Source organism: Hippoglossus stenolepis, chromosome 2 (assembly GCF_022539355.2).
Source record: "Hippoglossus stenolepis isolate QCI-W04-F060 chromosome 2, HSTE1.2, whole genome shotgun sequence".
Classification (NCBI taxonomy): domain Eukaryota; kingdom Metazoa; phylum Chordata; class Actinopteri; order Pleuronectiformes; family Pleuronectidae; genus Hippoglossus; species Hippoglossus stenolepis.
In genome coordinates this window covers 31,234,183-31,257,168 of record NC_061484.1, presented here as the reverse complement: position 1 = coordinate 31,257,168, position 22,986 = coordinate 31,234,183, and the positions used below count along the sequence as shown (strand labels likewise).

The window sequence follows — 22,986 nt, the reverse complement described above, 5'->3', positions numbered from 1 at the left end:
GTGTGGATGAGCTGGAAACAACAACACTGATCTTTGTCCGGCCTCCTGCTGCTCTACAGGCTCCGCCCCTCGCCTGGATGTTCCTGTGTGAACGAGTCGGACCCGACAACCTGCTGCTGCTGCTTCACAAACACTAACTACACAACATGTTTCACACAGTTCATGTGTGGAAACAGTTTTAAACCATTCAATCTGATTCTGACTCATTCAATATTATAAAACCATCTCAAACTAAAAGCACTGCAGGTGTTTGGAGAGATGAACTTCGAGCTTCTGAGTTTCTGGAACAAGGAAACATTTGTGAACATTTTAATTCTTTAACATCATCTTCCTGTTGTTTCCCTGTATAACACAGTAACGTGTCATCAGGAGAAACCGACCACAGGAACGTCGGCGTGTCGAGTCTCAGTCCGTCAGAAGTTCTCAGTCATTACACGAGCTTCTGTTTCTTTCGAGCCTGAAACTGCTCCGTTTTGCTTTTGATTGACTTGACCAGCAGAGACAGACTCGGCTCCATCGGCTTCTTCGCCGTCGCAGCATCAGAGTCACTTTGCAGTGTCTTTCCCGTCACTTCCTGTTCAGCTGTGGCGGGCGGCTCTGTCCGTGCGGCCGACTGAGCGCTGAGGTCATCGTCCCTCTGCCGCTGCTCTCGCCTGCGCTGCTTCTCGGCCACGATGCTCTGAGTGGCTCTGGTCTTCTTGAAGCTGGGGTGGGACGGATCCAGGTTGAACAGGTGCGACGTGAACATGGCCTGGAAACGAGCGTCTTCAACGTCCACCTGCACAGAGACAGGAAGAGGCGTGTCACTGAGGACAAACTAAGAAGCTCCTTGAGTAACACTGCAGGTTAATAAACATGAACATCATTATCCATCACATTACTAAATATATCATTTTATTATTCAATGTATTAAATCAATGACGACTTTATTCTACTGATCTTTTTTGAATATAATTCACATATTTTTCAGTCTTGGTGATAAAGTAAAGATGCGTAAAAAGACTAGAATCATCTTTGTCTTTGTTTCGTTGTGTCTCTGATTCGATTTGAACTCAGGTTGAACAGCTTCACTCTTAGTGAGTTTTTATACTACGACTCCACAGTAGATCAAAATAAACGAGTAGTGATGAAATCCAAGTCACACCAATGTTCACGTTGACTGGAGAAGCTCATGAAAAGTTCCAGGACTCGTAGAACGGGAGTTTAAGAAACTTGTACATTCTTGCTTTTGATTCATTCAACAATTTATTTGGACTTTTCATTGTTTTAACATCATTTTATTTTACTTCTTAGTCTGAGCGCTGCTATAAAAAGTCAAATTTACTCTTTAAAATCGGACGCAGTCGGTGACATGTTTGACACAAAGTGAGACTCGGACTCGAGGTTTTTACCTGGAAGTCGTCGTTCTCCAGAGGCTCCTCCCCCTTCTTCAGCTGCTTCTTCCTCTTCTTCTTGCTCAAGTTCTGCTGCTCCACGATTTCATCGAAGTTAAAGTGTTTGTGTTTGACCTCGTCTGCGTCGTCCTCCATCAGCAGAGCCATCGACGCCTGCACACACACACACACACACACACAGACACACAGACACACACAGACACACACACTTGAGGAAACCAGCCTGACGTCTGAAGCAGGTTTGATGACGTCACATGAGATTAACCTCTGACCTTTTGTTTCTCCAGCTCTTCTTCCTCCTCAGCCGTTCGCTCCTCTTCCTCCAGCTTCTTCTTCTTCTTCTTCTTCTGTTTCTTCAGATCTGCAGACACAAACTCGACACCTGATATTTTGGCTCAGACGAAACTGAAAAGTCTGAAAGTCCCTGACTCTGCGCTGCTGCATCCTGATTGGCTGATGGATAAATGCATGTGTTCCTAATAAAGTGCTCAACACAGCTAGAAAACGCTGCTTTTCTCTCTTTAGTGTTTTAAAAGTTACAGGAAACTAAAGTGTTTTCTAAGAAAGAAGAAAAGGAAGTTTGACCGAGTGAGTGAATCGGATCCTTGATTGATCACCTGTCGCACCGAGCTCCTCGGTGAAGAAGGCTTCGCTGAGGTCAACGTCTGGAGGAAGTTCATCGTCACTGAGTTTGTCCTCTGCCGCCTCCTGGTGGAAGACAAACACAAACAGGATAAACCACAGATGTAGTGTTGATGAAGACGTTCAGACACTCGGAGCCGTCGCTTCCACTCACCTGTTTGTTGGGACATTTCTTCTGCTTCCTCCGCTCCTTCTTCTTCTCCAGGAACTCCTCCCAGGGCGTCAGCTCGTCCTTCTCCTCCAGCTTCTTCTTCACCAGCTGCTCTGTCGTCTCCTTCAGGCCTGAAGACGCAACACACACAGACCATCAGAAATGTGTTGAGCCCTGATGTAAATTCTGAGGCCATCTGGACTGAGTGTGCTTGAGATTTAAAGACAGAAACGAATATTTCTTATATTGAGATGTTGAAGGTACCTGGCACCCAGGTGATCTCCATCTCCATGTCTTTGTCGTCCTGCAGCTTCTTCTCTTTGTGCCGGATACCTTTCAGCAGCTCTCTGTACTTAAAGATCTGATCCTCGCTCTTTTTCTTTTTCTTCCTCTCTTCTTCCTCCTGAGGTTTCTTCTTCATCTCTTCTGTCTGTTCAGCTGTGAAAACAAACCCTTAGTGCTGCTTCCTCTCATCATAGAAGACAAACTGAGTCCTGAGGAGATCTCTCACCTTCGGCCTCGCCGCCGCTGTCTCCGCTCGCCTGCTCTCCAAACTCAACCGCTCCGTCTTCATCCTCCTCTTCTTCGCTGGAGGAGGCCAGGTAGGCGTTGAAGTCCATCTCCAGCAGCTCGTCCTTGTTGAAATTCCTGTTGAAGGCGGTCACTCGATCGTGGTCCATCTCGTCCCACGTCAGCTGCACCTGATTGATCGGTTTAGAGGAGCAGGAGTGTAACTAGTTGTTTTCTGATATTACAAAGTACAGACGTCCTTGAACGCCTCAGATGCCGAGCCATCTTACCCTCGAGGTGGCCGTGGCAGACGAGCTGAACAGTTTGGGCGTGTACGCCAACAGGTTCACGTCCGTCGCCACGTCTTTGGGCTCCTCAGCAAACGTGACGTCATCGGGAATAAACCTGTCACAAAAAGGTTTGAGTAAAACTTGATGGTGGTGGTGGGGGGTTAGGGTCTTGAAGTTCTCAGGTTCTCGTACCTGAGGTCGAGCACCGAGCAGCTGCTCTCGTACTCGAAGCCGTCACATTCCTCATAGAGCTTAGCGGCTGTTTCAGCCGAGTCACATTCCACCGCGGCGTAGTAATATCTGAGACGCTTGAACTGGTAGTCACGCATCTTCTCCCTGTAAACCCTGGGAGACACACGTGCACTCGTCAGTTCCACAGGAAGACTGCACACGTGTAAGTGTGCGTGTGCATGTGTGCGTTACCTCTCCTCCTCTGTGTCGTTCTCTGGGTCTTCAGGCAGTGCCTTCAGCTCCATCGGTCCCTGAGTCTCCTCCACCTTCAGCCGCTCCTTCCCAAACTCTGACGGGTAAATCTGGACAACAACACCCAGCATGCACTGCTGTTTCATCTCTTGAACTCTGATATGAAGTGAATCAAAGCTCAGTTGATGATGTTTCCAGATCCACCAGAAACAAGACGCTGATATTTTACCGATGACGACGCTCAAAACCGGATTCGAGGCTCCAGCTGATCATTGATGATTAAGATCTTTATATGAGTTCAATAAACCTGAGTCTGAGCTGATCCGTGAAACCACAAGATCCTGACTTTTATAAATATCAGTCGTCTAAACTCGTCCGAGTCTTTGCATCAAGATTCATGAATCATTCTCAGAGATAAATGAATCTTATCAATTTGAAAGAAAATGATCCAGATCTGTTCAAACAGAAGTGAAATCTAAAAATATAATAATTGAAATCTTCGTAGTTTTAAGTGAGTGACAGAGAAACAAACTTCCCTCAGTTACTTCCTGTTTCAATACCTTGACAGACAGCACAGCGCCCCCCTGTGGTGTGAAGGAGTTGAACAGTGCCAGCAGGTCTCTGGCCTTCATGCGGTCCCAGTCCATGTTGCAGACAGCGAGTCGAGCGGAAACCTGACACACACACACACACACACACACACACACACACACACACACACACACACACACACACACACACACACACACACACACACACACACACACACACACACACACACATTAGTATTTGAGTGTCAGAGTTTCAAATTGAACACAAACAGACTCCAGACGTCACCTCGTCGCTTCGCCGAGCGTCTTTGCTCAACTCGCCCCAGTTGTGCTCGATCTCCTCTTCCTCTTTCCTCAGAATGGCGTCCATCTCGTCATCGCTGTCTTCGTCTGAGCTGGTCTCGATGTTGCCCTTTCCTCGGGCCAGATCCGGCCCGCTGTCACTATCCTCATCCGAATCCAGACCGGACTCCTCCTCCTCCAATCCACTTCCAACCTCGCTTTCCTCCTCTGCATCATCTTCATCCTCCTCACTGCCACCTGTGACACTGTCTCCCAGGCCGACACCCTCTTCCTCTTCCTCCTGCTGCTGCGGCTGCTCGATATCTTCATCATCTGAAAAATTAAAAAATAAAACTCTTTTGTGATGCAAAAAAAATCCACAAGACTCACAAACGTTTTTATCTTCAAACCTGCAGAAATCTGTAGTTTTATTGAAGGTAACGTTTCATTTAGTTGCCTGTTGGTGGCGTCACATCCTCTTTGTGCTTGTGTCAGTGTTTGAAGAGTCAAAAGTGACTTTATCCAGTTTGAAGTCACTTTTTTAATGGTTTTTAACTCTATATGGTCTTTAACTCTATATGGTTTTTAACTCTATATTTGAAGCACATGACGGATTTTAGTCGTCGGACGTCTGGATCTGAAGTTTCAGAGAAACGAGCTGAGCAAACGTTAGCGGCAGCTCGACTCTCAGCCAATCAGAGACGAGTCAGAGAAACAGTGAGTTTTAACAGGAAGCTGCTTTATTCACTGTTTTACTGGATTGAATCAGCTGCTTGTGTTCGAGGAGGATTCAGATAAAAACCTCCTGAAGCATCAAGACTGAAGGAAGAAGACTACAACTCCCATCATCCCTCACTGCTGCTCCACAACAACTAACTCATGATGAAGACTACAACTCCCATCATCCCTCACTGCTGCTCCACAACAACTAACTCATGATGAAGACTACAACTCCCATCATCCCTCACTGCTGCTCCACAACAACTAACTCATGATGAAGACTACAACTCCCATGATCCTCACTGCTCCACAACAACTAACTCACGATGAAGACTACAACTCCATCATCCTCACTGCTGCTCACCACTAACTCATGATGAGACTACAACTCCATGATCCCTCACTGCTCCACAACAACTAACCCGATAGACTACAACTCCCATCATCCCTCACTGCTGCTCCACAACAACTAACTCATGATGAAGACTACACCTCCCTCACTCTACAACTCCATCATCCCTCACTGCTGCTCCACAACAACTAACTCATGATGAGACTACAACTCCCATCATCCTCACTGCTCCACAACTAACTCATGATGAAGACTACAACTCCATCATCCTTCACTGCTCCACAACAACTAACTCATGATGAAGACTACAACTCCCATCATCCTTCACTGCTGCACAACAACTAACTCATGATGAAGACTACAACTCCCATCATCCCTCACTGCTGCTCCACAACAACTAACTCATGATGAAGACTACAACTCCCATCATCCTTCACTGCTCCACAACAACTAACTCATGATGAAGACTACAACTCCCATCATCCCTCACTGCTGCACCACAACAACTAACTCATGATGAAGACTACAACTCCCATCATCCCTCACTGCTGCTCCACAACAACTAACTCATGATGAAGACTACAACTCCCATCATCCTCATTGCTCCACAACACTAACCATGATGAAGACTACAACTCCCATGATCCTCACTGCTCCCACACTACCGAAGACAACTCCCATCATCCTGTGCTCCACAACAACTAACTCATGATGAGACTACAACTCCCATCATCCCTCACTGCTGCAACAACTAACTTGTGAACTACAACTCCATCATCCCTCTCAACAACTAACTCATGATGAGACTACAACTCCCATCATCCCTCACTGCTGCACCACAACAACTAACTCATGATGAAGACTACAACTCCCATGATCCCTCACTGCTGCACACAACAACTAACTCATGATGAAGACTACAACTCCCATCATCCTTCACTGCTCCACAACAACTAACTCATGATGAAGACTACAACTCCCATCATCCCTCACTGCTGCTCCACAACAACTAACTCATGATGAAGACTACAACTCCCATCATCCTTCACTGCTGCACCACAACAACAAACTCATGATGAAGACTACAACTCCATCATCCCTCACTGCTGCTCCACAACAACTAACTCATGATGAAGACTACAACTCCATCATCCTTCACTGCTGCACAACACAACTCATGATGAGACTACAATCCCATCATCCTTCACTGCTGCTCCACCACACCAATCTATGATGAGACTACAATCCCATCATCCTCACTGCTCCAACAACTAACTCTGATACTACACTCCCATGATCTCCTGCTCCACAACAACTACTCATGATGAAGACTACAACTCCCATCATCCTTCACTGCTGCACAACAACTAACTCATGATGAAGACTACAACTCCCATCATCCCTCACTGCTGCTCCACAACAACTAACTCATGATGAAGACTACAACTCCCATCATCCTTCACTGCTCCACAACAACTAACTCATGATGAAGACTACAACTCCCATCATCCTTCACTGCTGCACAACAACTAACTCATGATGAAGACTACAACTCCCATCATCCCTCACTGCTGCACCACAACTAACTCATGATGAAGACTACAACTCCATCATCCCTCACTGCTGCTCCACAACAACTAATGATGAAGACTACAACTCCCATCATCCTCACTGCTGCTCCACAACAACTAACTCATGATGAAGACTACAACTCCCATCATCCCTCACTGCTGCTCCACAACAACTAACTCATGATGAAGACTACAACTCCATCATCCTTCACTGCTCCACAACAACTAACTCATGATGAAGACTACAACTCCTATCATCCCTCACTGCTGCTGCACCACAACTAACTCATGATGAAGACTACAACTCCCATCATCCCTCACTGCTGCTCCACAACAACTAACTCATGATGAAGACTACAACTCCCATCATCCCTCACTGCTGCTCCACCACTAACTCATGATGAAGACTACAACTCCATCATCCCTCACTGCTGCTCCACAACAACTAACTCACGATGAAGACTACAACTCCCATCATCCTTCACTGCTGCTCCACAACAACTAACTCACGATGAAGACTACAACTCCCATCATCCCTCACTGCTGCTCCACCACTAACTCATGATGAAGACTACAACTCCCATCATCCTTCACTGCTGCTCCACAACAACTAACTCATGATGAAGACTACAACTCCCATCATCCCTCACTGCTGCTCCACAACAACTAACTCATGATGAAGACTACAACTCCCATCATCCTTCACTCTCACAACTCTGTATCCCTCACTGCTGCTCCACAACAACTAACTCATGATGAAGACTACAACTCCCATCATCCCTCACTGCTGCTCCACCACAACTAACTCATGATGAAGACTACAACTCCCATCATCCCTCACTGCTGCTCCACCACAACTAACTCATGATGAAGACTACAACTCCCATCATCCCTCACTGCTGCTCCACTACAACTCCCATCACTCTGCTAACAACTAACTCATGATGAAGACTACAACTCCCATCATCCTCACTGCTTCAACACAACTAACTCATGATGAAGACTACAACTCCCATCATCCTCACTGCTGCTCCACCACAACTAACTCATGATGAAGACTACAACTCCCATCATCCCTCACTGCTCCACAACAACTAACTCATGATGAAGACTACAACTCCCATCATCCTTCACTGCTGCTCCACAACAACTAACTCATGATGAAGACTACAACTCCATCATCCCTCACTGCTGCACCACAACTAACTCATGATGAAGACTACAACTCCCATCATCCCTCACTGCTGCTCCACCACAACTAACTCATGATGAAGACTACAACTCCCATCATCCCTCACTGCTGCACCACAACTAACTCATGATGAAGACTACAACTCCCATCATCCCTCACTGCTGCTGCACCACAACTAACTCATGATGAAGACTACAACTCCCATCATCCTCACTGCTGCTACACAACTAACTCATGATGAAGACTACAACTCCCATCATCCCTCACTGCTGCTGCAACAACTAACTCATGAAGAAGACCAACTCCATCATCCTTCACTGCTGCTCCACAACAACTAACTCATGATGAAGACTACAACTCCCATCATCCTTCACTGCTGCTCCACCACAACTAACTCATGACGAAGACTACAACTCCCATCATCCCTCACTGCTGCTCCACAACAACTAACTCATGATGAAGACTACAACTCCCATCATCCCTCACTGCTGCTGCACAACAACTAACTCATGATGAAGACTACAACTCCCATCATCCCTCACTGCTGCTCCACCACTAAGTCATGATGAAGACTACAACTCCCATCATCCCTCACTGCTGCTCCACAACAACTAACTCATGATGAAGACTACAACTCCCATCATCCCTCACTGCTGCTCCACCACTAACTCATGATGAAGACTACAACTCCCATCATCCCTCACTGCTGCTCCACCACTAACTCATGATGAAGACTACAACTCCCATCATCCCTCACTGCTGCTCCACCACTAACTCATGATGAAGACTACAACTCCCATCATCCTCACTGCTGCTCCACCACTAAGTCATGATGAAGACTACAACTCCCATCATCCCTCACTGCTGCACTCATAAGGCTGACTGAGTCCTGATCCTTTGATCCTCTGCGGCTGAAGAGGTGGAGTAAAGAAACTCATTTTTCTACGTCTCATTTCTTCAGAGATCGAACTCACAGATTTTGCTTTTTTCATTAAAGATGAAACTTTGTGTTTTCACACAAAGAACAAAGAAGTTGAACTTTCAGCTGAAAATGAAAGAACATTATAAAGTGAATATGTGTAAACACACAGATGAAATTCACCTTTGTCTTTAGACTCCTCCTCGTCTTCTTCTTCTTCTCTGCTCTGCACTGCTTCTCTATCACCTTTCACCAGCTTCACCTTCTTCTCTCTCTCCGTCGGCTTCTCTCTCTCCGTCAGCTTCTCTCTCTCCGTCGGCTTCTCTCTCTCCGTCAGCTTCTCTCTCTCCGTCAGCTTCTTCCTCTCCGTCAGCTTCTTCCTCTCCGTCAGCTTCTTCCTCTCCTTCAGCTTCTTCCTCTCCGTCAGCTTCTCGCTCTCCACGTCCTCTTCGTCCTCGGAGTCCAGTTTGTAGAAGCGTCTCAGGTCCTCTGAGGAGGTGTGGTTGATGGGGCGGCCTCGTTTGTCCACCGTGGACTTCACCTGGAAGCGCTTGTCGTGGAACATGGACTGGAAACGCTTGTCGATCTTGACCTTGCGTTCCCTCTCGGGCATTTCCCAGAAGCGCGGGTCCCTCTGCACCCGAGCGAAGCGCTCATCGCCGCCCTGCTTCTTCTTGGACGACATTCTGGAGAAAATCCTGAAAAACAAAAACACGTTCAGAGAGTGACTCTCGAGGCAAATAGAGACATTTAAATAATTTACGATGTATATACACAATAATCCATCTTTTTGGTTTCCAGCAGTGTCTTTTCATCTTCTCAGTGTGAAAGCCCTCGAGTCTCCCATCTTTACTCTCGACGTCTACAGAATGCTACAATAACACGAACACGTCAACAACACGGGACGTATTCATGTGTTTAGAGTGAAATAATCATCAGTTAGAAGAAGGAACTCAACTTTAATTAAAGCTTCTATTTACAGCTGATTGTAAAATGTGATGACGTCAGAAACCACAATCATCGATCTACGTGAACATTTAATTTCCAGTTTGTTTTCTCCACACGACATTCAGTCACAGCGCCGCCTACAGGACACAGTAGGTGACATGTTGTACAGGCTCGTTTCGGTTTTTAATTTGATTTAGTTTTTAAATGATTTTCTCACGAATTAATAAACTAAGGATTCAGGATTAAATGATAAATAAACGCGTTAAAACAGAAACAGAGTAAAGATGGACAGATGACGTCAATCTGCAGCAACGCGACGATCAAGAGAAAAAACGAAACGTTTCCTCACGAGCGCAGGGACAACCGCTGATGACGTCACACTCACCTGCAGAACCGAGCGAAAACTGCGAAAAACTGCGAAAACGATCACAAATAAAACGTAACTCGTTTGTTTCCTCAAACACGTGTTTTCCCAGCATGCATCGCTCCAGTGACCTCTCGGAGCCCCGCCTATTCCCCGCTACGGAAAGCGAAGTGGGACAAACAGAGTAAAAGTCGTTTACAAAGGCCATTCAAGATAGCTTCATTCATTTCTTACAGGTTTTAAATGAATTTCACTTTTTTATCTTTTAAATGTCATTAACTCTTCTTTTGATGAATAGAAGAACTCTTTGATCTTTCCACACGCCAGGATGTACAATGTTAAATGGTTCATAATCGAATAATGGTTTTATTCATTAAACATCTGAAACTGTTAAAAAATGTCAATAACAAGAACTTTACTACAACTTTACTGTAGTTTAATGTTATATGTTTATGTTGTCATTAGTTTTCTTTGAACATATTTAAAAATCAACTGATCTTTGCAGCTTTTCATTTATTATATTTATTATAAATTAAGATACGTCTTTGACAAACTGGGAGTATGACAATTTACCAATTTACAGGTCAGAGCTGAAACATGACAAACTGGTGACTATAGTGATAAACACTAAAGTCAATTGTGCAAACATTAATCCAGATTTCTGTTAAATCTAGGTTTCCTGTTTTTCTTTCATGTTTGTGTGATAGTGAATCAATAATATTATTAAAAAGACTTTATTAATCCACAAGGAAATTATTCTGCCATCTTGCTCCAAGATTACAGCAACAGTACAATATAAAATAGAATAGAATAAAGAATTACATTAAAAAATATAAGAAAAAACTAAGATCAAACGTGTATCATAAATGAAATAAAAATATAATGTGTATTGAGTAATGCAGAACCAGTCCAGACATAAAATAATTATAAAAAAAGATATTATATTATTTTATATCATATCATATCATATCATATCATATCATATCATATTATATTCTAAATATCTAAGTTGGATCAAATAAAAGTAAGTAATTTGAAGACATCACAGACAAAATGAGGCTTCAGTAAATTCTAGTTTCAAAACCGATCAATTAATCAATTAATCAAGAAAACAACAAGCTCCATGTTTTCTAGAGAGGGGATCAGATCCAGCTCCATGTTTTCTACAGAGGGGATCAGATCCAGCTCCATGTTTTCTAATGAGCGGATCAGATCCAGCTCCATGTTTTCTAATGAGCGGATCAGATCCAGCTCCATGTTTTCTAGAGAGCGGATCAGATCCAGCTCCATGTTTTCTAATGAGCGGATCAGATCCAGCTCCATGTTTTCTAGAGAGCGGATCAGATCCAGCTCCATGTTTTCTACAGAGCGGATCAGATCCAGCTCCATGTTTTCTAGAGAGCGGATCAGATCCAGCTCCATGTTTTCTAATGAGCGGATCAGATCCAGCTCCATGTTTTCTAAAGAGCGGATCAGATCCAGCTCCATGTTTTCTAGAGAGCGGATCAGATCCAGCTCCATGTTTTCTAATGGGGATCAGATCAGCTCCATGTTTTCTGGCGGATCAGATCCAGCTCCATGTTTTCTGGCGGATCAGATCCAGCTCCATGTTTTCTAATGAGCGGATCAGATCCAGCTCCATGTTTTCTAATGAGCGGATCAGATCCAGCTCCATGTTTTCTAGAGAGCGGATCAGATCCAGCTCCATGTTTTCTAATGAGCGGATCAGATCCAGCTCCATGTTTTCTAGAGAGCGGATCAGATCCAGCTCCATGTTTTCCAAAGAGCCGGTGCAGAGGTCACAAGATGGCGGACAGACTCACGGAGGAGAAACAACCATGATCTCCAGGCGGCTCCTCCGGCTCCTCCGGCTGCTCACAGCCGCCTCTCCCGCTCCCTCCCCGGGCAGCGGCAGCAGACTGATGTCGGCGTCCGGCCGAGGCTCCATGAACGTGTTCGACCGAGAGATGAAGAGGAGGCAGAGGAGGTGGGCGGGGTCTCTGCAGGACACTCACCTGTTCGATTACCTGAGGGACGAGGTAAGAAGCTGCAGTTACACCCAGACACACTGTAGGGGGCGCTGCTCAGACAAGGTTTGTGGGTTAAGACCTTAACAAATATCTGCAGAAATGACACTTTTAATAAATGTGGGACTGAAATGTCCGAGACGTGTTCTTCTTCACCACAACTGACTTGTGTTGGTCGAGGGAAGGTGAGCTGACGTTTCACGTGCACAGAGTTTGAGCACAAGCTGAGTGTGAGTGAAGGTTGAGCTTCTTCTTCTGCTCTGGTTGCTGCAGGTCGGAGGTCGAGTGGCCGATCGAGTCTACGACATCGCCAGGTGGGTTCATGACACGTTCAGGTTTTATACAGACACTAGCAATCCGGATTTTCTCTGGAGAGATGTCCGAGTGAGACGCTCCACACACTGACACACACACTGACACACACACACACAGTGACACACACACTGACACACACTCACACTCACACTGACACACACTCACACTGACACACACACTGACACACACTCACACACACACTGACACACACTCACACTGACACACACTCACAGTGACATCGGTCACATGTGTAAACCGGATGCAAACAACATGTTTGGTCTTCACCGACACAGACGTGGTGTTTTGCACACAGAGCGGCGAAGTGGCGTGCGAGGACAAGTGGTCACAATAAAGTGTCTTGTAGGTCACGATAACTCCGCCCCCAGCCTCAGACGTAGTGGTTCTTACTTCTTCTTGACCGGTAACAAGTTGGAACCAGTTTTTCTGAGAGTCAGTTCTTTGGCTCCAGTTCTGGCTCCGGATCAGGCACCCGCTCTGAACCGGTCCTGGAGCTGTCTCAGTGGAAAAGGTCCAAACTCAGTTTAACATTCTGCTCTTGTTTGTCACATGTCAATAAAACACAGTTTTAATAAAGTTTGATTGAAGTCTTCCTGTCTTCTCAGGACGTTTCCTCTGGCGTTGGACATCGGTGGTGGGAAAAGTCACATTGCAGAGCATTTAAGCAAGGTGTGTGTGTGTGTGTGTGTGTGTGTGTGTGTGTGTGTGTGTGGGGGTGTGTGTGTGTGAGATTGATCTCTAAACAGCGCCCCCTATCTGTGTTTGTCTGCTGTTTCAGGACGTTGTGGAGCGTCTGTTCCTGACCGACGTCTCTGAGAAAACTCTGGTGAGTGAGACATCAAACATCATAAATCTAGAATAAATCCTTCCTGATATCAATCTAATACTCTGCTTCTGATCTGCAGAGGAGACGGACTGAGATCCCGACTCACTGCGTCCTGGCTGACGAGGAGTTTCTGCCGTTTCAAGAAAACACCTTCGACCTGGTGGTGAGCAGCTTGAGGTGATTAAACTCACAAGATGGCGTCTGCACATCAAAGCTCTCGCTTCACGTCTTTAATCTTTGATCTGTGTTCCACCTTCAGTCTGCACTGGATCAACGACCTGCCGGGAGCTCTGAGACAGGTGGGACGGCTGCTTTATATCTTTTATACGTCCTCTTCAGACGCATTGATCTGACCTTGGAGATCCGTCTCCTCAGATCCACCAGGTGCTGAAGCCGGACGGCGTGTTCATCGGCGCCATGGTTGGCGGAGAGACGCTGTACGAGCTGAGGTGTTCCCTCCAGCTCGCCGAGACGGAAAGGGAGGGAGGGTTCTCCCCCCACGTGTCCCCCTACACCGCCGTCACCGACCTGGGAAACCTGTTGGGCCAGGCCGGCTTCAACATGCTCACTGTGGTGAGACAATCATCAATTACTGAGAGACGGACAGAGACTCTGTCTGTCTGTCTCTGTCTCTGTCTGTCTCTCTCTCTGTTTCTGTCTCTCTGTCTGTCTCTCTGTTTCTCTCTGTCTGTCTGTGTCTCTGTCTGTCTGTCTGTGTCTCTGTCTGTGTCTCTGTCTGTCTGTCTGTCTGTCTCTCTCTCTGTCTGTCTCTCTCTCTGTCTCTCTGTCTCTCTGTCTGTCTCTCTGTCTGTCTGTCTGTGTCTCTGTCTGTCTGTCTAACCCTAACCCGTCTCCAGAACGCTGACATTATAAAATAAGAGTTTGTTTTCTTCTTTCAGGACATCGATGACGTTCAGGTTCATTATCCAGGAATCACTGAGGTCATGACGGATTTACAAGGTATCAGAACTTTGAGGAATCGAACCTTTGATTTGAACTTGACATCATCTCCACTGACTCACAGAGCAGCGTTGTGTTCCTAATAAACTGACCTGTTTATTCCTGTGACGTTCAGGGATGGGAGAGAGTAACTGTGCCTGGAACAGGAAGTCGCTGCTGCACCGAGACTCCATGTTAGCAGCAGCCGCCATTTATAAAGGTGAGTTTGGACACAGAGACACAAAGTGTGTGTATATATATATATACACACACACACACGTGTACACACATCAGATACAATGTGTAAATATAAGAAATAATGTGTATATAAACATTTCAGAGATGTATGGAAATGAGGACGGCTCTGTTCCTGCCACCTTCGAGATCCTCTACATGATTGGCTGGAAGCCTCATGAGTCCCAGGTGAGACAGGACAGGTGACGTCCAGATACTGAACCAGTTGGACACAGTTGGAACGTGTCACTGGCTGATCGAAGGTCTGTACTCGGTGTCAGATGTTGTTTTTTCTTTCTCAGGCCAAACCGGCGAAGCGAGGATCAGCGACAGCGTCCTTCGGGACTTTGTCAAAGATCAAACAGCCGAACCGGACGGATGAGTCGTAGAGGAGAAGCCCGGCACAGCCGTCGCCCTGACGACGGCACATTACAGACTTTACTGAGTTAACCAGGTTCGAAATAAACTGTTGGAATAAAGTTGGGTCATGGAAACAGGGAACGCTGTTGTTATTGACAGGAAATGAACCAATGAGGAGCTGACAACACGACGGGAGGCAGGGACACACTGCTGTTGCTATGGTTTCACGCATAAACAAAAACACTGAAGAACAAATGTGTTAATTATGACAACTGTCACTGGATGAAGTTTAGAATCCAAAAGGTCAAAGGTCAAATTCAGTGTGCCATCCCAGCTGCATCTTCCAGAGGCTCCTCCCTCCATTTCTGAGGTGACTCCCAGGATTCGTTGCGTGCTAACGAGCAGCAGCAGATTAAAGATACTAATTTAATGGTTAGAGTGAGACATGTACAGGAAGTGACCACAGAAGGACGAAGACTTGAACTGAGACGTGTCCTGACCTTGATTTAATATCGTGACCACTGCTCTTCCAGAAGAGGAAGAGGAAGAAGAAGAAGAGGAAGACAAACTGACCCATGACTGAAGTTCCTCTCAGAGTAAAAACAGACACTGATGTTTCGTCTCAGAGACTCGTCCTCCGGCTGCAGACATGTTGTTCTTCCTCTGTCTTCTCTTCACTGGAGGAATCTGTCGAAACGTCGCTGGTAAGAAAAACTGTTCATCAGAATTCTATCAACGTCACATTAATGGATAAACGGAGCATTTGACAGATTTGTTCTCTCCCTAGAATCCCCTGATTCCCTGTGGTTACTGTGTAACGTCACGTTTACTGTTGTTCAGGGCCTCAGCGTTTCCTGACCAGTCCAGTTAGTTTTTAAGATAAACCCCCAGAAATGAACAGGAATACACAGAACATGTCAGTGGCTCAGTTCATGTATGAGAAGAGTTTGATTATGTTGATGACACAGGAGTAAAAAGAGCCACACATGATGTCGCAGCTTGTGTTTACAGACGCTCGTATCGTGACGGTTCTGCAGAACTCTGTGGCCACGCTGCCTTGTCCTCACACAGCAGGAGACGTGTCGTGGAGTCGCCTCAGAAACGGAGACCACGTGATTCTTGTCACCATCACAAGCGGCTCTGAGGACAGAAGAGACAAACGCTGTGGTTCCCTGGCCGATAACTCGCTGGTCATCTCCAACGTTCAGTGCTCTGACTCTGCTTGGTATTTCTGCAACAGAAAACAAACGGTGTATCTGAATGTGACCACGGATCCCAAAGATCAGGCGGTCACACCAGGAAACGACGGACTGGGGTTTGTCCTCGAACCCGACCACAGCGGAACAGACTCAGAGAACACACAGTCCGACCTGTGGAAAATACCCGTTGGCGCGGTCATTGGTGCAGCTCTGGTGCTGCTGGTCTTAACCGTGAGGTTGTGCTCAGGAAGGACAGCAGATAGAAACAGGGACCAACCTGAAGCTGAGGGGATCTACGAGGAGATCAGACCACCTGATGTTGAGACTGTGTACAACTGGTCCAGTGTCACCGAGGCGACAGCATCAAACAGGAACGTGTACAGCGCGGTGAACAAGCTGAAGGTCAAAGGTCACTGCACTGACACTGACTGTGTTTATTCATTTGTCCAGAATCCACCACAGGCAGGAAACAACTGTTAACGTGAACGATCCACACACACATCTGGAAACGTCATCAGTGTATTCAGCTCTGATTGGACGAAAGGACCTTAACACGACAAACGGGCCTTAACTTCTACATTCTAAAATGGAAACCTTAGATCACAGGCACGTAGAAACCAAACGATGGGTTTTATCCGGAGTCTGAAGCTAAGTGATCGTATGAGTCCATGTTAACGTCTCAGACTTTGTTCAGTGAAGCAGCTTTTTATAGTTTTGGAACAAACTCCCACCACATTTATAAAAAAGAGCTTCTGTTGATACTTTTAATAAATTTCAACCTTGTTTTAATTTTTATCGTAATATTAACGTTGTTTTTACGAACTTCTTTATCTCCACGACGTCACCTTTTATTGTTTATCCTCACCTTATTGTGTTTTTAATTTAAAGCATTTTAATAAAGTTTATTCTTATTGACTAATAAAATGATTGAGAATAATTTCATGCTCAGATCATCTAACGGGTCAAATAATCAGAAATGATCTCTCTCTCTCTCTGTCTCTGTCTGTCTCTCTGTCTGTCTCTCTGTTTGTCTCTCTCTCTCTCTGTCTCTCTCTCTCTCTCTCTCTCTCTCTCTCTCTCTCTGTCTCTCTCTCTCTGTCTCTCTCTCTGTCTCTGTCTCTCTCTCTCTCTCTCTCTCCCCTCTCTCTCTCTCTCTCTCTCTCTCTCTCTCTCTGTCTCTCTGTCTCTCTCTCTCTCTCTCTCTGTCTCTCTCTCTCTCTCTCTCTGTCTCTGTCTCTCTCTCTCTCTCTCTCTCCCTCTCTCTCTCTCTCTCTCTCTCTCTCTCTCTCCCCCTCTCTCTGTCTCTCTGTCTCTCTCTCTCTCTCTCTCTCTCTCTCTCCCTCTCTCTGTCTCTCTCTCTCTCTCTGTCTCTCTCTCTGTCTCTGTTGAACTGAGACACGTGTCCTGACCTTGATTTAATATCGTGACCACTGCTCTTCCAGAAGAGGAAGAGAAGAAGAAGAGGAAGACAAACTGACCCATGACTGAAGTTCTTCTCAGAGTAATAAAGTATATATATATATATATATATAAACTGAAGTGTTTGTTGTCCCAGAGTTAAATATAGATATAAAGAACATCCCAGTATATACAGTTGGTACAGATCTTACAGGTTGTGCTCTCGGTGGGTTTCCTCCCACAGCCGAGCACAGACTGTATGAAACACTATTCAGACCACATCCCACAGGAGTCCGGTTCATGTGGATCCACTCACGTGACACAACATCTTTAAACCAGGAGGGTTAAGGAGGAAGCTCTCAGTCGGGCCCAAGCTGAAGCTGTGATCAGGAGCAACATCCTGACTGATGAGGGAGGAAGAGGATCATCTTCATCAGACAAAGCAGAAAGTTGGAGGAAAGAAACGATGTTGAGCAAACAGTCGTATCCAGGTTAAGATCAGGACTCAGGATGAAACCGATGGATTTAATATCCTCCATGAGTGTGAAGGTCCCAGAGGGAGAAGCTGAGCAGAGAGTTCCGTGTGAAGAGGGACGTTTTCAAACTGGATCTCATCTGTAACTTTGTTCTCCAGCCCAGCAGGTGGCGGTGATGCGCCACCCGCCATTAAACAAAAAGAAGAAGATGGTCACGTGACGGTGTTGTCATGGCAGCAGGTAAGAAGCAGTTAGCAGTTAGCTCAGTGTTAGCAGCTAGCTCAGTGTTAGCAGCATCAGAGGCAGCTGTCTTTAAACAGTGAGACATCAAAGGCCTTTACGAGTCACTTTCTGTTGACACCGGAAGTGCCTGTTTGAGCTCGGCCTTCCCGCGATGGTCAGTGAAGCTACTACTGTTTCCTTTATGATGCATCAGCGCATGTTAGCTTAGCATCAGCGCATGTTAGCTTAGCATCAGCGTTTAAACGTCTGTTTGTTTCCAGGCACCGAAGAGTAAGAGTAAGAAGCCCGGGAAGATGAAGTCCTCTGCGGTGGTGGACAGTCTGTCCACGGAGGACATGTCCAAGGACCAGGTCAGAAGCTAACGATGCTAATACGGCTGCAGCTTTAGCTTCAGACTAAATCACATGATACAAACTGTTCGACTCCACTGTTTGGAGATTCTATGGATATGTACTATATGACTATATATATATATATATAATCTAGTATAGTATTTAATATAGTATTTAACATTCTGTTGATGTTGGAGCTTCACAGATGACGTGTCTCTAAGTTTAAAAGCCATACTTCAGATATAATAACTATCTTGATAATGAACTTAAATCCTTTCACTTTTCTTAACTGTGCATAAAAAATTCATTAATGTAAGAAATGTGAATAAATCTGAGGAGTTCTACAACATGTTTAAAGAGCAACCGTCACATGTAACCTTTGACCTTTGAGCCCCCCTGACCCCCTGACCCCACAGCTGGAGGAGCACGTGGCTCGTCTCCGTGAGGAGCTGGAGCGGGAGCGGGAGGAGAGGAGCTTCTTCCAGCTGGAGAGAGACAGGATCCAGGCATCGTGGGAAACGTGCAGGAGAGACGTGGAGCAGGTGAAGGAGGAGCTGAGGCACCGACACCGGGAGAGAGAGGAGGCTCAGCAGCGCCACCGAGTGGAGATCAGTGTGAGTTGCACGTTTGTTCTCTGGTGCCACAGACACTTTGTATTATTTAATAAACGTGGTTTTAGTTTAGTAACTGATGAAACGTTTCCTCTGACGCTCAGTGTGATGGTTGATGTCCAGGTTTACAAGCAGAAGCTGAAGCACGTCCTGTCTGAGCAGCACAACACCGTCTCCGAGCTGAAGATGGACGCCGCCGCCGCCGCAGCACTGATCCAGAACCAGCATGCAGAGTCCGAGCTGGAGCTGCGGAGCGACACGCTGCAGGCGGACGCCAGCGAGAAGACGCTCCGCAACAAGAAGCGCATCGAGGAACTCAAACTGGTGAGTCAGATTGAACCTCTGCATAAAATCACTCTTCTTATTTTATTTATGTGAGTGAACATCAGTTGATTCTCAACAGAAACACCAGGTGGCGCTGTTGGAGCTGACAAACGACTACGACAGGAGAATCAGAGGTAAATGAACTGAACCCCTGGTGGTCAGAGCATGAACTGTAAATAAAGATGCTCTCAGAAGTGAAGCCAAATCTGAATCGCCCCCTGGTGTCCAGCTGCAGTATAGCTCATAAACCTCCTCCATGTTAGTAGACGGGACTTGGGCCAAAGTAAAAAAGTTAAAGTAGACGTTAAATAAAAGTTTGTAAAGATGTTTCAGTCATTTCAGGTCGTTCTTCTCTCTCTGATGTTTGTTCAGGTGTTTCTGATCAGTTTGGTTTGAATCAGTTATTTGATGATATAGAAACAGACGGAGACGTGATGATTGACAGCTGACACTGACTCCTGATTGGTCGAGCACTTTCGAGTGAGCTCTTTTAGCTTCATCCTTCTACAGTGGGAGGAAGTGGAGACGTGTCATCATCTTCATTTAGGGCTCATGTTTAAGACTTGGACAGATAATGTTAGTTTGAAGGGATCATGTGATTGATCACATGTCCAATCAGAGAAGGAAAATAAATATAGATCAACCCACATCTTAAAAACAGTTTGTCTTTCTGCAACAAAATCTGTTAATAATAATCAGCAGGAATAACAATTATGATTCCTACATAGAAATGATCTTTTGTAGATAACAATGATAATCTGATTTATTGATCATGTATAAATAGTGTTCAGGAAATATTAATATAAAAATAGTTTCAATAATTAAGCTTTAATACATTTGTTTAACTATAAAAATAGACTCATTTACAAATCTATGCCTATTAAAGTATCACATTTCATTATCTAATGTTTAAAGATTTAACAAGTTTATGAATCCATACATTTTACTTTATAGTAAAAATGTGGTCATAGATGCAGCCTGATAAATGATAAAGTGGTGTAACATTAAAACTACTGTTTCTAATGATTCAGCTTATTAATTATTATCAGACAGAAAGCTGAGGCTTAAGACTCTTTTATTCTGAAGGTTAAGGCTTTTGTTTTTTTACGCGAATCAGTTTAACTGACGTTCACTAACTGCTGAACTCGAATTCTTCATTTAAATAGATCTGGAGGTGAAATTTAACGAGAGGATGCAGGCGACCATCGAGGTGGAGGAAAGGAAGCGGAGGTCGGAGGTCAACGAGCTGGAGGACAGGATGAACGCTGGAGTTGTGGCGCTGATGGAGGATCACGGCCGCGCTCTCAGACGAGCTGAGGAGTATTACTCCAGCATTCAGAACAAAGTGCTGGCGGACGAGAAGGTGCTGAAGGTGAGAGACATGAGGTTTGAGTGGTCGGAGGTCAAAGGTCACAGTGACCTCATGAAAATGAGTCGACTTTATCCTGGTCTGTGAAAATGTTCAAACTTCAGTTTCCAAGTGTAACTTTAATAATCAATTAATTTAGATGATAAATGATTTTCTCAGTTTTGACAAACATTTTGTTTGTTTTATGTGGTGCTTCTGTTTTTGTCCAGGAGGAGGCAGCAGAGGTGCAGAAGCAGCTGACGCGAGTGTCCAAACAGCTTTCAGTTGCTCAGCGTGAAAACCAGCGTCTGCGCGAGTCTCTGCACGAAGCCGAGCAGACGCTGCCCGAGCTCCAGCAGCAGCTGCAACAATACAACCAGACCAAGGCCCAGCTGGTGGTGCGTGAACCTGAACGCATCACTTTGTTCCCCTAACATCGGCTTTCGGTGTCGACGTGTTTTCCGAGTGTTTCTCCTCTGAGACTTTGGTCTTTACGGTTTTGAAGAGGATGATTCTGGTTTGTTTCTAGCTGCTGACGATTCGTGGCTCTGACGTTCATGTTTTCAGAGAAACAAAATGAAACTGTTCATCTCATGTTCATTTTATTCATCTCAACTTATTCAAAAAAAAGTTCTCTCTTCCCCCACATTCCATCCCTCCACCTAGTTTACAGCAATCTGTTCATCCTGCTGACAAATAAATAAATAAAAGAGGGGGGTGGAAACGTAACCTTCTTGATGGAGGTTAAATGATTTTGAATAGAAACTAAACCTCGGTCACATTAAATGTAAACTAACGTCTAATCAATCATTTTCTTCTAAACATCTGATGGTGTGACAGAAGGCCGGTGCTCGTGCGAAGGTCGCTGAGAAGGAGCTGTGGGATCTGACGATTGAGCACGAGCTGCTGCTGCAGGCGTTTGAAAAGGTAACTGGGTTTTGGTCACGTGGCGGTCTCTCAGCGCGGCGCCAGGCGTTGACACGAGGTTCTGGTTGTTGGCAGGTTCAGAAGGAGCGTGACGAGCTGCTGAGGAAGCAGAGGGAGGTCATCATGGAGCTGCAGCAGAGGAGCGGACTGAAACAGCTGCTGCTGGAGAGGAAGCTCGCTGCTCTGACTCAAACTGTGGAGACAAAGGAGGCTCAGCTCTGCGGCGCGCTCTCCACCGCCGCCGCCACCGCAGGAAGCAGCGCCGCAAACAAACTGAAGGTGAGTGTGAAGGTTCAGAGACATGGTTCTCCGTCAGGACACGTCCTCTGAAGACGACTCTTTGTGATTTATGTCTTCAGTCTGAATTCTTCTTCTCGTAGGAAACGCTGGAGTCAAAACACGTCACTATTGGTGCGTTGGAGGAGGACCTGGCTGGAGAGCGTCAGGTGAGTGAACACGTCAAACTGAGGCTGTGAAACAAGTCACTTCCTGTGGTGACACACTGAACATGTGACCTGCAGGAGTACGAGCAGCTGCTGCAGACCTGCACCGACAGGCTCCAGGCTTTGGGCGTCCCTCAACACGACTTCCCCTTCAGGCCCGTGGAACGGATCTGAACGGAGCGACCCCCAAACACTGACCTGAAGTCAATGATGACGTTGGAGGTTTTAACCTGTTTGTTGATTTTGTTCCTTCGAGAAAGAGAAAACTACAAAACTCTTGAGAGTTAAGTTGAAAAAACATGTTTGGATTCTTCTGTTTGTTCTTGAAATACTTATTTTGGCCACAAGAGGCTGAAGCTAACACTTCCTGTCAGTAACAGTTCCTCGTCGTCCCTGCTCTGACTTTTCACGATCACTGTCCCTCGGTAACTAAGCAACCAACTGTAGGGACATTCTACTTCCTGTTTACACAAACTAAACTTTAACCTTTTAAATCAGGAGTTTGAGAGTTCAGAGGATCAGACTGAAGAAACACAACATTTTAGTGGATGGTACTAGCTGTCAATCACTCCGTGGTATCCCCCCCCCAACACATCCGGTGCTTTATGGTCTGTTTGACTCTAAATGATCATAATTCACTAAATGAACATCAGCTGT

The 22,986-nt window shown here is 45.7% G+C and overlaps 4 protein-coding genes across 6 annotated transcripts; 3 read left to right on the top strand and 1 right to left on the bottom strand.

Moving 5' to 3' along the window:
• Window positions 1-26: 26 nt before the first annotated feature.
• Window positions 27-10,473, bottom strand: esf1 (ESF1, nucleolar pre-rRNA processing protein, homolog (S. cerevisiae)). Its single transcript, XM_047344601.1, has 14 exons — window positions 10,331-10,473; window positions 9,181-9,695; window positions 4,248-4,576; window positions 3,971-4,084; window positions 3,411-3,520; window positions 3,180-3,332; window positions 2,988-3,102; window positions 2,699-2,888; window positions 2,452-2,625; window positions 2,191-2,318; window positions 2,012-2,102; window positions 1,667-1,755; window positions 1,392-1,547; window positions 27-778 (listed from the first exon to the last, which is right to left on the bottom strand). Exons 2-14 carry the CDS (start codon window positions 9,680-9,682, stop codon window positions 431-433), a joined length of 2,499 nt encoding a protein of 832 aa, XP_047200557.1. The 5' UTR covers window positions 9,683-9,695; window positions 10,331-10,473; the 3' UTR covers window positions 27-430.
• A 1,600-nt stretch (window positions 10,474-12,073) lies between these two features.
• On the top strand, window positions 12,074-15,166 carry ndufaf5 (NADH:ubiquinone oxidoreductase complex assembly factor 5). The gene is made up of 11 exons (XM_047337841.1): window positions 12,074-12,348; window positions 12,610-12,650; window positions 13,275-13,338; window positions 13,448-13,495; window positions 13,575-13,672; window positions 13,755-13,794; window positions 13,871-14,068; window positions 14,395-14,455; window positions 14,571-14,654; window positions 14,775-14,857; window positions 14,971-15,166. The coding sequence occupies exons 1-11, from the start codon at window positions 12,082-12,084 to the stop codon at window positions 15,055-15,057; spliced, it is 1,071 nt and encodes a 356-aa protein (XP_047193797.1). The 5' UTR covers window positions 12,074-12,081; the 3' UTR covers window positions 15,058-15,166.
• Window positions 15,167-15,586: 420 nt separating this feature from the next.
• On the top strand, window positions 15,587-17,020 carry LOC124851149. 2 transcript variants are annotated; one of them, XM_047337845.1, is made up of 2 exons: window positions 15,587-15,732; window positions 16,040-17,020. In XM_047337845.1, the coding sequence occupies exons 1-2, from the start codon at window positions 15,678-15,680 to the stop codon at window positions 16,705-16,707; spliced, it is 723 nt and encodes a 240-aa protein (XP_047193801.1). In that variant the 5' UTR covers window positions 15,587-15,677; the 3' UTR covers window positions 16,708-17,020. The 2 variants fall into 2 exon arrangements, with proteins under 2 accessions (XP_047193801.1, XP_047193799.1); XM_047337843.1 differs by having other exon boundaries at window positions 15,604-15,732; window positions 16,027-17,020.
• A 1,038-nt stretch (window positions 17,021-18,058) lies between these two features.
• Window positions 18,059-22,979, top strand: LOC118116491 (dynein regulatory complex subunit 4). 2 transcript variants are annotated; one of them, XM_035168225.2, is made up of 11 exons: window positions 18,059-18,341; window positions 18,605-18,694; window positions 19,093-19,290; window positions 19,411-19,611; window positions 19,691-19,745; window positions 20,778-20,983; window positions 21,190-21,357; window positions 21,800-21,886; window positions 21,962-22,165; window positions 22,267-22,332; window positions 22,408-22,979. In XM_035168225.2, exons 2-11 carry the CDS (start codon window positions 18,638-18,640, stop codon window positions 22,501-22,503), a joined length of 1,338 nt encoding a protein of 445 aa, XP_035024116.2. In that variant the 5' UTR covers window positions 18,059-18,341; window positions 18,605-18,637; the 3' UTR covers window positions 22,504-22,979. The 2 variants fall into 2 exon arrangements, with proteins under 2 accessions (XP_035024116.2, XP_035024109.2); XM_035168218.2 differs by lacking the exon at window positions 18,059-18,341 and adding an exon at window positions 18,348-18,498.
• The last annotated feature ends 7 nt before the right edge of the window (window positions 22,980-22,986 follow it).

Bases quoted from the DNA above. Each gene is read 5' to 3' on its own strand.
- esf1 (XM_047344601.1), bottom strand. From the start codon at position 9,682: ATGTCGTCCAAGAAGAAGCAGGGCGGCGATGAGCGCTTCGCTCGGGTG. The intron at 4,577-9,180 runs GTGAATTTCATC...TTAATTTTTCAG, and splicing joins GGAGGAGTCTAAAGACAAAG to ATGATGAAGATATCGAGCAG. The intron at 779-1,391 runs GTAAAAACCTCG...GTCTCTGTGCAG, and splicing joins TGGAGAACGACGACTTCCAG to GTGGACGTTGAAGACGCTCG.
- ndufaf5 (XM_047337841.1), top strand. From the start codon at position 12,082: ATGTTTTCCAAAGAGCCGGTGCAGAGGTCACAAGATGGCGGACAGACT. The intron at 12,651-13,274 runs GTGGGTTCATGA...CTGTCTTCTCAG, and splicing joins CGAGTCTACGACATCGCCAG to GACGTTTCCTCTGGCGTTGG. The intron at 13,673-13,754 runs GTGATTAAACTC...TTCCACCTTCAG, and splicing joins CTGGTGGTGAGCAGCTTGAG to TCTGCACTGGATCAACGACC.
- LOC124851149 (XM_047337843.1), top strand. From the start codon at position 15,604: ATGACTGAAGTTCCTCTCAGAGTAAAAACAGACACTGATGTTTCGTCT. The intron at 15,733-16,026 runs GTAAGAAAAACT...ATGATGTCGCAG, and splicing joins AATCTGTCGAAACGTCGCTG to CTTGTGTTTACAGACGCTCG.
- LOC118116491 (XM_035168218.2), top strand. The intron at 19,746-20,777 runs GTAAATGAACTG...TCATTTAAATAG, and splicing joins CTACGACAGGAGAATCAGAG to ATCTGGAGGTGAAATTTAAC. The intron at 21,887-21,961 runs GTAACTGGGTTT...GGTTGTTGGCAG, and splicing joins TGCTGCAGGCGTTTGAAAAG to GTTCAGAAGGAGCGTGACGA.